General features: G+C 36.4%; 1 protein-coding gene across 3 annotated transcripts in view; it reads left to right on the top strand.

Annotated features, from left to right (window-relative positions):
* The window catches only part of ANAPC10 (anaphase promoting complex subunit 10), a 78,627-nt gene that overhangs the window by 52,222 nt on the left and 12,904 nt on the right, over positions 1 to 13,501 (top strand). The window contains exon 6 of one of the 3 annotated variants that reach the window (XM_057725945.1): positions 701 to 1,304. The exons of the other annotated variants lie outside the window; for them this stretch is intronic. Coding sequence (XP_057581928.1) covers positions 701 to 762 — 62 coding nt within the window. The 3' untranslated portion in view covers positions 763 to 1,304. Of the gene's footprint in view, positions 1 to 700; positions 1,305 to 13,501 lie in introns of those variants that run through there. 3 annotated transcript variants of the gene reach the window in all.

Genomic DNA, 13,501 nt, shown 5'->3' with positions numbered 1-13,501 from the left:
TAAATGCAGTGACTTCTTAACAATATTGAATTAGTAAAATTTTTGAACTGACCCCACAGAGTAACTCTAATCAAGGAATGTATTAGAAAGTATGTTTATGGATCCTTAGATTAATTTTTTCACTTTTAATTCTTATTCACTTCATTTTTATTCTTATTAGGCTGCTGGGTATCTTATTAGACATAGACAGCAAATTTACAAAATGTAATCCCATTGTGTTGACAGCCTCAACCTTTCACTCAAACTCATAAAATATCAAAAAGAGAAAGCATTTACCAGATAATACGGAATTTCGGGTTTAAATTTGGTAAAATGGAAATTGATGCCCACAGTCTCCCATAAGGTTTATCCGAATCATTCGATGTCATTTGCTTTTTTTTCTTAGAAACTTTCCACGCAGAAGTTAGTAAAGGAGTAAATATATATGCTCTGGCTGAAACTGAATTTTTATCTATTTCAGCTGTTTTTCATTGAGAGATAATTTCAGATTGGTTTGCCTCTGAATTTTACCCTGAGTTTCTTCATCAGTTAAAATGCACTTTTACATTTTATAGTAATTGTATGAACATTTTAATTATTCTGAGATCGGTTATCACATTTAGTCAATAGGTCCAGTAAACAGTAATGCTTGCTAATCTCTCACATGTTCTCCTCAATTTGCTTCTTATTCATTCTCTTAACCTTTCTTTCCGTCCTATAGATGGAAGAGATTGTCATCTAAAGAAGATACATCTCACACATGCCTCCAGGAAAGGGGAGTAAAAGCACAAAGTCCTTAACATGCTAGTTTTCTAAGGGCCTAAGATGCCTGAGTCTCCTGATTGCCACGAAGCCTAATTGCTCACAGGGCAGTCTGGCACACTGCCATCTCCCCACTGGGCTGTTTGTTGGTGCTTGTGAATAGAACAGAAATGTCTTTGCTTTTTCTACTCAGTTGTCACTGATTACAGTTTTAGGAAACAAGCTAACATTTTTCTTAAAATGATAGTAATGCACACCAAGGTGAAGTCAAACTTCATATCTAAGCAATAAGCAGTAAAGTTAGTTCAGTGCTTTTCAAATTCATGTAAAATGAAATTCATTGCTTCTTACTCCATAATATTCTTTTTGTATAATCCATCTTAACTATTCTAGACAGATGTTCTAGATTTGGATAAACACTTTTGAAAGTAAATTATAAGGTGGTTCTTTTTTGTACTTTTTGTACTTTTGTAAACAGCATCTGTTTATAACAGAATTATATATGAATTATGGAACCAATGGAAATCACAGATCTTGCAAGCAAAGTGTGTGGGGGACAACTTCAGTTGTTTTGAAAACCTTTTATTGAGAATGCTAGAGATATTAGCATTTTAATTTTCAGTATAACTGGAGGTGTGTGTTGGGTTTTCACTTCAGCCTAGACCTGTAACAAGAACTTCATTTGTTCCCAACGTCATGCTTTACTTCTAGGCACTGTAACTAATAGGAAAAAATGAGTATTGTGGGACTTTCACACAGTTGAGTTACTTTCTTCTTTTCCTCCCAATCCCCTTCAGAGTCCCACATCTCTTTAAAGCACATGTAGGATTATACTTGAATTGCAAATATTTATTCACTTGTACTCATCTCAGAGTACTCATTTTTGCCTTATTTTTTATTCCAGAGAGACGTACTCCAAGACTACTTTATTACTTCTGTGATGTTCAGAGTTTGGGCAGGGAAATTACTTTCAAGTGTTGACTTCATCCTTCACCAGCTAGGCGACCCTCGGCAAATTACATAACCTCTCTATGAACTTCAGGTTCCTCAGCTATAAGCTAGGGCTGTGGTGTTGGGATGATTAAAACAAATGTCAGTTAAGTGCCTGGCACATGGTGGCACCTCACCAAATGGTAGCTGAAAGGAGCAAAAGCCTTGAAAACTGGTCATGTTTTCATGGGCTGTAAAAGCATGTGCTAATATGCTTTTCTATAGAATCTTACGAAATTGGGAGTTTCAGCTATACATAGCTACTGGGTATACATTCATATCTCTGGGTGGATAAAGATCCAAGAGCATGGGCTTTGGAATCATCTGCTGGGGTTTGTTCCTGTTCTGCCACTTAACTCTGAACCTTGGAAAGTTCGTTTCTCTGGGCCTCAGATATCTTGTGTATAAAATGAAGATGAAAATAGTGTACCTCATAGGGCTTTTGCAAGGCTGGAATGACTCAGTACCTGTAAAACTCTTAAAACAATGCCTGGCAGAGAGTAAGTGCTCCAGACATGTTAGTTGCTGTTAACTGTTATTGATCTCCTAGAAGAGGGAAAAAAAATCACAAAGCCAGAAAACTTGAATGGAGTCACCCTTAATTAATGGATGTCTCTTTCATCCACTCCTAAATAAATAATTCCCATTACCTTGCTTTCCATTCCTTTCAGAGCTCTGTATCTCCTTAAAGTGTATTTAGGATTCTATTGCAGTCAGAAGTCTACTTTTTAGTCATTACCTCCATAGAATTGTGTTATCCTTGCAGTAAAAGTCTTTACATGTCTCTCAATCAAAAAGTATTTGTTGAGTTTATCACCTGCTTCTTATAGGTCTTGTCTGAGTTAGCTTTTTAACAGTCCTTTTGAAGGCAGCTTGATTGTGAAAAGACCTTCTGAAGGCTTCACTGAGATACTAAACATCTTTTTTTCTTATTTATTTGTATACTTATTTATTATTTATTTCCTGCTTTATTTAGGTAGTATTGACATATATGTAAGTTTAAGGTGTACAATGTGATGATTTGATATACACATACGTACACGTATATATAGGGGAATGATTACCACAATACAGTTAGTTAACACCTCCATCCCCTCACATAATTACAACTTTTAAGTATATAACACAGTATTGTTAACTCTCATCGCCATGCTGGACATTAGATTCCCAGAAGTTATTCATTTTCTAGCTGGAAATCAGTTTTCTTTAGCCAGCACCTCCCCAGTTCCTTCACCCCCAGCCCCTGGCAATCACCATTGTACTTCCTATTTCAATGAGTTTGGCATTTTAACATTCCACATGAGAACATACTATATTTGTATTTCTCTGAACTATTTTTTAAAAGGTAATTGGGTCTCTCTGTATCCTTCTGCTTCAATCGGATTTTAAAATAAGCAGTTATTCACTTAGTGGTTAAATGATTTATATAAAAAGTATTTTATAGTGAACCTTTGGTATCTTAAATTGCTGCTTCCCCCATCTCTTTTCCAGTGGTTTGTAATCCAGCAGTAGGCCATCAAACAGCCCGTATCTTTAGATGTAATTCTGTCGTATGTACTGAAAGGCTATCTTTAACCTTTCCTTGTTCTGAGTATTTATTTACTATTAAAATTTATTGTGATAGAATGACATGTTTTAAATATGCTGTACCTTAAAAATTGCTCATGTGTGTGAAAAGTCTAAATTTGTAAGTGTTTACATAGGGTTTTATCATATCTACCATGCATACAAATTCTGTTTCTCGTTTTTGTTCTAGGATAAAAGATAAGTTAATGTAAAATGTAAATATGCATTTTTTTATTTTAGAGCTCATTTAGTAGCAAATCATTATTTACATTAAAGACTGGGAAAAAGCTAAGGCTCGTACATGGCAGGGGGAGTCCTGCAAGTGTGTGCTGGTGTTGCTGCAGTTGTTTCTGTTGTGTACTTAGCACTGCCTCCTCCCCAAAATGCATAAAGCACACGTATAGTTTATGTGTGTATATAACCTATCTAATGTAAGAAATAGAACTTTATGTGTATCCCAGAGCTGGATGTACACCTCTTCCTTTTCCTATCACAGTCCTTTCCGTACCTTTTATAGGTAACCACTATCCTAACCTTTTATGATAATTTCATTAGTTTCTCAAAAAATAGTTTTACCACCTTTGCATGCGTTCCTAAGCAATAGATTAGTGCCTGCTTTTGAACTCTGGTTTAGACTTGGTATTGTCAGATTTCTCTCTGTCCTTCATATTTTTTTTTTGCCAACTTGATGAGTCTTATTCTTTAATTTTCATTTATACTAACTTTAAATTATTATAAGTTTAACTTTTTCAGTTTAATTTTTTAAGTTTAAGTGTATTTTTGCTGCAGTAAAATATGTACATAGGTGAAAAAAGTCTGAAAGGACCGCAACAGCACTTACAACAACAGCACTTCTTTCTCTATCCCACATCCCCATCCTATTCCTCGGGAGCAATTCTCTTATTTTTATTTATTTTAGCCATTTTGGGGGTTCTTTTTGGTATTTGCTCTCATATTTCTATTGGTATATGTGCATGGATAGCTGTAATAGATACATGCAATTCTACATAAACGTGTGTACATATCTATAAAGACATGATCTAATGATGTCCTACTATGAAATATCAGGATTTAGCCCTGTTATCCTTTTTCTTCTCTCATATACTTCTCTTCATCTTCCTAGTTTAGTTTTTCAGGCTATTTGCTAAATCATTATACATGTTTTCACTGTCATGACCGCATAAGTATTCTTTTTATACCTGAGTCATGCTTTAAATTTCCTTTTCAGGCGTAATTTTATTTTCCTAGAATTAATGATTGCTTTTTTCCCTGAATTTAAAAAATGTTATCAGTTACAGATATATCCCTAAATTCTCTGACAGGTCTATCAGAAACCTCTGGAAACAGTCATACATACTCTTTCATTTTCACATTTTTTCGTGGAAACATCCCTCCTGGACCTTCAGCCCAGCTACTCTGTCCGTGCGTCAGTGAAAGCTCATTCAGAGTAGCAGAGCACTAGTGTGTGTGTGTGTGTGTGTGTGTGTGTGTGTGTGTGTATCTGTCTGTCTGTATGCATAGGGGCTGGTATATAATAAGAGATTGTTTCAAGGATTTTGCCTTACACAGGTAGGGGTTGCCGCCCACAGGACAGGAAGTCAGAAGTGAAGATGGGTGTGAAGTGGTGAAGAGCAAGGGCAAGCTGGAACCCAGGAGCACCAACTTGAGCAACTGGGATCCACATCAGTTCTCACTGCCTCCCACTTTGTGATGCCAGTGTCCTTCGGAAGCAGCTGATACCCTTTGTCTTGAGGCAGACACACCTGGCCTGGCAGTCAGAGAAGCTGCCAGAGGATCCATGGGAAGGTGGAGCAGCTGAAGGCCTGCTTGCTGCCCCGTGACAGTAGAGTGTGCCCGCAGATAGTGATAACTTGTGTTTTAACTAGTTTAGGGATCTTCAAAAATTCGTAGAATCACCCACCTCAAAACACAATGGTTGCTGCTTCACTTCTGCCCTTGAAATCTTGCATGAAAATATCTCTTCTGTCTCACCTAACTGGAAATATGTCAGGAAGGGAATTCTGGGAAATGTAGTTTAGGTTAGCCTAGTGGGCGCATCACAGAGCCACCCCAGGTGCCCTTGAGAATGTTCCTCTCAGATCTCCGACCGCAGGGAGTAACTGACTGATGGCCCCAGCTACTGCTCCCTGGTATCCATCACATCTGTGCCCCCAGCCAGTGAGTGAGCACAGCAGGGGTTCTAACAAAGGCTCATTCTTGGGGACTCTGGAGTCTTCTGACAGGCAACCGTGGCTTAATGGCTTCTTGTCAGTTTTGCCAAGCTTTCCCTAAAACTGCACTGCAGTCTAACACATTCACCCCTCCCTCCTTCCCCTGTCTCCTTCTCCTGCCCCCAGACCTGCATGGCTGGCTGACGGCTCTTCCAGCCTCTCCTAGCTCCCTCCCTACTTTCTTTCACAGATGTTTCCTTTAATAAGTTTCTTACAGATCTGTTCATGTCTTGGTGTCTGTTTGGAGGACTTGGACTAACATATCTTCTTAAGACATCCCTTCAACATCATCTTGGGAATTTCCTTCACTTCTTTTTTGGTAGATTCCTTTTTCCCTGGATCCCAGGTCTTCATCCTTCTTGATTTACTTCCTCTTTTGGTGAAATGCATCCTCCACATGGGAGGTAAAAATGTTGAAACCTTGCATGACTGAAAACTTTATTTTAATCTCACCCACGAGAGATGATTTGGCTGGGTATGGAATTCTTGTTTGGAAATAATTTTTCATCAGAATTCTAAGCACATTCTCCATTGCCTCATAGTTTTCTGTGTAAATGTTGAGAAATACAATGCCACTTTTGAGTTCTGATGCTTTGCATGTGACCTGTTTTTCTCTGTAGAGGCTTTTAAAATCTCTGTACCTTTGATGTTCAGTAATGTTATGATGGCTATGCCGGGGGTGTGTGTGTGTGTGTGTGTTTGTGTTTCCTTCTTTTTACTGAGTGCTCAGTGGTTCCCATAAGTGTGGAAACACCTGTCCTTTAGTTCTGGGAGGTGCTCTTACATAAGAAGAACACCTCCATATTTTTCCTGTATTTTCTCTGTTCTCTCTTTCTAAATTCACGTTTGTTAGCTGTGATACTTCCTGCATTGAGCCACTGATTTTCTCATTTTCTTTTTCTTTTCTTTTCTCATATTCCAAACAATTCATTTAACTTTGTGTAATATATATATATATATATATATATATATATATATATAATTTCTAAGACCTCTTTTTTTTCTTGGTCTTTTAAAAACTAGCATTCTATTCTTGTTTTAAGGATGCATTCTATTATGTTGCTGAGGATATTAATGATTCTTTATTTTGTTTTAAAATTTCTTGTCCTCCCTTCACTGTGTCTCTTGAGGGTACCTTTTTTTCCTGGTTGTTTAATTTCCGTTTTTTGTTTTTGTTTTCTTTTTTTTACACGCATGGAGATCCTTGGCTGTTTTCTCATAGCCTAGGAGTGAGGCACAAATTAGCAGTTTGCAAGCAGTTTGTGCTCATGAGAGAGTTTGATGCTTACCAGGCCTTGCAGCAATGTGGTCAGGCTGGTACCCTCACCTCTTTGCACACATGCCACCTTCTCCATGAGGCTTATTCTGACCACGTTATTTATAACTGCACACACCTGCCCCTGCTACTTCTGAACCTTCTTTCCCTGCTCAATTTTTTCCCCATAGCTCTTTTTTTTCCCTCATATCATTTTATTACCTATTATAAATAGGTAATAAATAAACATTACCTGTTATAAATATATAATACGTTATTTATTATATTTGTCGTTCATTTTTTGTCTTCCCCCACTAGAATATCGGCTCCATGAGAGCAGAGAATTTGTTATTATTTTTATTTTCATTGATATCTTCCACCCACCTGGAATAGTGCCCAGTGCAAAATAGGCATTCAATAAATATTTATTAAATTGGGGACACTCACAACACTATGTGCAACTCTTTCCTTATGGACTTTTTCTTTTTCAGCTTTTCTCTTTTTCTTATTGTCTGATTTTTTCCAGAAAATAGTAATTCATTCTCCAGCCTGGAGGCATGGGGCAGGGGATAGGAGGTGGGATGTGGCAGGAGCTTCAGGGTGATCTGCCTGGGAGTCAGCATCCTTGTAGCTGAGCAAGGTGAAGGGAGCTTGGGGTCACTGTAAAGTTTGTAGATGCTGTAGGAGTAGGGAAGGGACGGTCACCTGCCTACTTAACTGGGGATGGGTGAGAATCTTGGCATCAGACTACTCCTTATATGGACTTCAGCTAGCTTTCCTGTTTGCTTATTTTTAAGCTAAGTTGGCACCCCTACCTTCAGAACTACCTGGTGCTTTCAGTTTCAGAGATATTAGCAATGCACTTTGCTTCTTCTTAACCTGTCCTATTCCCTTTGCTTTTGTGAATTTATACACTTTTCAAGTTCTTCAGCTATCATTTTTGTTTGGGTTTTGGTCGTCCATTATTTCCTAAACTTTTTCAAAGCATTTGTAAATTTTATTTGTCAAAATGGTATGTGCATAAAATTTAATGGGTGATTAGATATATTTCCTGAACATAAAATACATTAATTTCCAATAAATTGATAATTTTCTCTGCACCTATCATTGTTTCCCGTATCCAGTGCATAGTAAGTCACAGCTTGTTGACTGATGAACAGCTTTGACTACTGGATCTGAGCTGTAGTGTGTTGGCATTTTAATATATTGTTTGGAAAGTTTGAGGGTAAAAGTACTTTGTATGTATTTATATACTTGTGTGTTTTCTAGTGTCAAGAGGCATTTGAAAAAAGCTATAAACCTAATTGGAATCTGCAGTTAGCATTTAAGGGAGGAGTGGGGGGGTTGGAAAGTGGAGACAAAGGAGTTGAGAAAAGTTGTTCACGTTACCCATGAGTATTAGGTTTCTGAAAATGAAACAAACAAAATCTTGGTAAAAGATTAGGTGGTTACTGAACTTCTGACTTAAAGAAAAATTAGAGTTAGGGAGACCACGATCTCATGTGACAAACCAAAAGTTCTTTTATTATATTTACACATATAAAAATAATTCACTAAACTAGAGCATATCCAAGACACTTGACCCATTTTAAATAACATACAATTAATGTCTCTTTGCCTCTCTTGATCTTTGGAATATTTTCAGAGTCAGTTTCCTGCACAGTGTAAATTTGCTCTTGCCTTATTGCAAGTTAGGTGGCTAAAATGTAGGTAGGTCAAGGACCACTCAACATGAGGCTGAAAATGTGAGCAGAGACAAGAGCATGCAAGGCCTTGTCAACTGCATTAAGGATCATGGATTTATTCTTACTATAATGAGAAACTAACAAAAGATTTTTTCAAGTTAGCAGTTTTGTTAAATGACTCTGCTGCTCATCTGAGCTTATACTGGAGGAAATCAGAAGTGGCTGTGGCCAGACTAGCTGAGAGGTCACTAATAATCCTGAGCAGCAGATATTGCTGAATACCTGTGCCACATTCCTCCACATCTCTTCCTTGCCTACAGAGACCACTTTTCACCGTAAAAACAGAAAATGCCTGATACTCCATTTCCAACTTCCCTTTCAGTTAGTGCAGAGGCATGTGATCCAGAAATGGCCAATGGGGAATCTGATAGCTTCTGGAGACTATTTTCCTTTTTAATTAAAAGAGGGGAAAGGCCTCTTTGGACATTTGTTGTATGAGAACATGATGCTTGCAGCTGCTGCAGACACAGACACAACAGAGCATGACAAGGCCTTTTTTTTTTCATTGTTACGTGGATACAAAAGTCCACATATCATAAGTGAACAGCTCACTGAATTTTCACAAACTAAAGACACCTGTATAATCGGCAGTAAATACCCAGAAACCCTCTTTATGCTTCCTTATGCTCCCTCAAGGCTAACCCTTATTCTAACTTCTAACAATGTACATTACTTTCTCTGGGTTGTTGTTTTTTTTAATCTGTTTGCTTTTTGTTTTTATTTTTTGATTCTCTACTTTAGGAGGTGGCATCATATTTTGCATAAACGTGCATCTTTTGGGTCTGGCTTCTTTTACTCACCATGTTTGTGAGAGTCATTTATATGTTTGGGTAGTTGTAGATTGTTCATTTTCATTGCTGTGGACTATTGTGTTTTGTGAATATACTCCACTTTATTCATTCGACTGTTGGTATATATTTGGATGGTTTGGATAACTGGTGCTCCTGTGAATATTTTAGTATACACACTGTTGAATATACGTGTGCATTTCTGTTGGGTATATACCTCTTTGATTCATAGTAGCTCTTTAAATAGTCAAGATAGGTGTCCTTTTCTATCCATATGCATAATATTTCCCAATCTGTGGCTTGTTTTTTTCCACTCTCTTAATGGTGTTTTTTTTGATGAACAAAAGTTCTTAATTCTAAAATAGTTAATCAATATTTGTTGATTGGTATTTTTTGTGTCCTGTTTAAGAAAATTTTATTTACTCCAAAATTTAAAAGATATTTTGTTTTATTTTGGAAATTTTACTATTTTACCTTTGACATTTAAATCCAAACTCATCTGGAGCTGATTTTTGTTTATGGTGAGAAGTGAAGAAATCAAGATTATTGTTTTTCTCCCCCAAATGGAAGCCCAATTCATCCAACATTGCTTGAAGAGACCATCCTTTCCCTACTACACCAGTGTCATCTTTGACAAAAATCATATGACTGTAAATGTGTGGTTCTGTTCCTGAACTCTGATCTGTTTTATTGGTCTGTTAGTCTGTTTTTGCACTAATTCTACACTGTTTCAGTTACAACTTTATGTTGACATTATATCCAGTGACCTTGCTATTTAACCTTTCTTATTAATTCTAATAGTTTATAGATTCTTTTTAGATTTTCTAGATATGCAGTCATATAATTTACAAATAATGTTATTTTTTCTTCCTTTCCAATGCTTGTTCATCTTCTCTCCTTGCTTCTATTCCTCTTTCCTCTGTTTCCTTCCATTTTCCTTGCATTATTGTACTGTTTAAGACCTCCAGTACAGTGTTAAATAGAAGGGGTCATAGTTTGGATGACCATCTTGTTAATAATCTCTTTAGGAAAGTTTTCAGTATTTCTCCATTATATACGATGAGTTCTATAGGTTGTTTGAAAGATGCTGTTTTTCATATTAAGGAGATTGCATTCTGTTCCTATCTGCTAAAAGTTTTAAGATCATAAATGAGTATTGAATTCAAGTGCCTTTTTTGTGTCTAACAAGATGATCATATGATTTTTCTTCCTTTTTTCTATTAATAAAGTCAATTACATTGATTAATTTTTAAATGATCATCCAACCTTGCATACCTGGACTAAACTCCACCTGGTTTGATTTGATTTGCTAATATTTTGTTCTAGATTTTTTCATTTGTGTTTCATGAGAAAGATTGGTCTATAATTTTTCTTTTTTATAATATCCTTTCCAAGTATTGGAACCAAAGTTATTCTGGCCTCAAAAAACATTTTAAAAATGTCCCTCACTTTTCTGTTCTCTAAACATTTGTGCAGAATTGATGTCATTTCTTCTTTAAATACTTGGAAGAATTGAATGGTAATGCCATCTGGACCTAGAGTTTTGTGATAGATTTTAAATTATGAAACAGTTTCCTTAATAGATATAGTTCTATTCAGATTTTCTATTTCTCCTTTTTATTAGCCTTGATAAATTGTATTTTTCAAGGAATTCGTCAACTTTGTCTTCTGATATATATAATCCATTCAATCAGATAAATTCTTAATTGTACATATTTTATTTTCAGCTCTACCATTTCCATTTAAAAAGTATATTCCATTTCTCAGATGAAATTATTTCATTTATTCATCTTTCCCTCTTATTTCTTAACTGTGTTAATAATAGTAATTTTTGATTGACTGCTAAACTAGACTCTAGGTCTGTGCTGTTCAGTAGAGTATCTACTAGCCACATGTGCCTTTTGAGTAATCTTAATTGAGATGTGGATTTTGGAGATTTGGTACCCAAAAAAAGAATATAAAATAGCTCAGTAGCCTTTTATATTGATCACATGTTGAAGTGATATCCTGGATATACTAAATGTAAAATTAATTTGACCTGTCTCTGTGCTTTTTAGAATGTGGCTATTAGAAAATTTAAAACTACATATATGGCTCACATTTGTGACGCACACACTTTTTCTACAGGACAATGCCATTCTAGATGCTGTTTTCTTTCTCTAGAGAATTCACTTTTTCCTGAGCTAGGCAGGTGTTGAGAAGCTTTACTCCTCTCAGTCTCTGAGTTGAGTTGAGGCTGTGTTGCAGCTTTGGTAAGGTCCCATCTACCTCTGTCCTTTAATACTCCTATGTCATAGACACTCAAGGCTGCCATTTAGGGGCTTGGTGTGTTCACTGTGTAAGTTCTAGACTCTTGGACTTGTTTCCTCAGCCCTGAGAGATTGCCAGAAACTCTACTCTTCTTCTGAGAGATCCCTTGCTTATCCCTTCGGCCTCCTATTACAGACAACTTCACAATGTGGCAGATATTTTGAGGGGAAAATAGGCTGTGTGTTTAAAGCTCTTGAAGTATCTAATTATGTCTTTTCTGAAAGACCACTAGTCATAGCTCTGCATGTTTCTGTGACTTCAAGAAGCAACTCTCTAGAACCATGATTCACAGCATCTTACCCCATCTTAGAATCAACAGATGCCCTCATGGTTAAAGTGGGTACAGAAGGACCTGTAACCTCTCTGAGGTTCTGTCTTCCCCAGAATCTGGCCTCTTCTAGTCCTCTTTGTTTTAGTGGCTATCTGATAACTCTAAAATGATGATTTAAGAAATTTAATCTGTAGTTATTCTCAGTAGGAACACTATCTGCTCAAACTACTTCTTTCTCTTGGATTTAAAAGAGATATATTTAAAGTCCAAACCTCTCTGGTGTGGCTTCTATCGTGGAATCTTTCTACCTTGCTTTGCCTTGCCTTCTGTAGATAACATTATCCTTTGCTAGTAGCTTTAAAAGTACCTCTTAAAAAAGAGAGAGAAAATTTTGAATTGTCAGCATATAGCCATTTAAGGTACCTGAAGTCATGGGTCTGGATACAGTTGTATAGGACAGTTGTATAGATTAAACTCTATATTGTGAGACTAGTTTTAGGACAGAACTGTGAGGAATGCAGTGCTTAAGGAACAGAAAGAGGAGTCTCCAGAAAGACAAAGAAGACATGAGAAAGGTAGGAGGAACACCCGAAGAAGGTGAAATCACAGAGGCCACAAGAAGAGAACATTTCAATAAAGAGGGTGCATCAAATTATGTAGAAGGGATAAGAAAGTTTGAAGTGAAAAGGATCCTGCAGATTTAGCAGTAATGAAATTTATATTATCTTATTACCTTACAACATTCCTATGAGGAAAGCATAAAAATTATATGGGAATAAAATTATCCTAATTTTATTTATGATCTACAAAAATGATCATTTCATATGATTCAGCCTGATAGATGGAGAAGTAAAGGTTTACCAAGGAGAAGTCATTTGCTTAAACTCAAGAACTGACGCGAAATTCAAATCTTGGTCTTCTTTTGACATCTGGTCTGATGTCCTTTTCACTGCACTACATATTTTTATCTATTGCCGTCATTTCTTAATTATTCATTACTTAGATAAGTCTTTTCTCCCTCTTTTTACAAAACTAGATCATAATTTTATTGTGTATGTATTTGTTTATATTTGCTATTTTTCTTTTCTTTGTCTTAAAAGGACATTATTTTTTCCAGTTTTATTGAGAAATAATTGACACACATCACTGTATGTTTTTTTTTTTGCAAGGTAATTTCTTTCTATATCCAAATTCAACCTGAATTAGAGTTACACAAACATATCCTTTAGAATTACTTTCCTCTGTGAGTTTTTTTTTTTTTTTCAGACAAGAAGAAATTATTTTTTGTTCTTTTCAGTGCCTCTTCACAGCTTCCAAAAAATCCCCAGGTATTGTAGCAAACTGTTATCAATGGCTATGAAAAGCAGGCCATCAGCCAGCATTTTCATTCGGCCAATTCCATAAATAGAACTGCAAACACTAACTTCCTCCTGTCTAAACTGTCAGACCCAGTAGTATATAACACCAGCTCTTGTGGTCCATCAGCTGACTGCAGTAGAAGCCCCAGGCTCCTGCAGGCAGGAGTTCAGAGGAACCTGTCTTCTGTCCTTACTACCATCTTGGCTAGATTCAGTGCATGTTGTCTTAGAAAGGGAAGAGAAAGT

Source organism: Hippopotamus amphibius, chromosome 3 (genome assembly GCF_030028045.1).
Source record: "Hippopotamus amphibius kiboko isolate mHipAmp2 chromosome 3, mHipAmp2.hap2, whole genome shotgun sequence".
NCBI classification, from domain to species: domain Eukaryota; kingdom Metazoa; phylum Chordata; class Mammalia; order Artiodactyla; family Hippopotamidae; genus Hippopotamus; species Hippopotamus amphibius.
The sequence above is the reverse complement of the archived record's forward strand: the minus strand, read 5'-3'. Positions and strand labels throughout refer to the sequence as shown.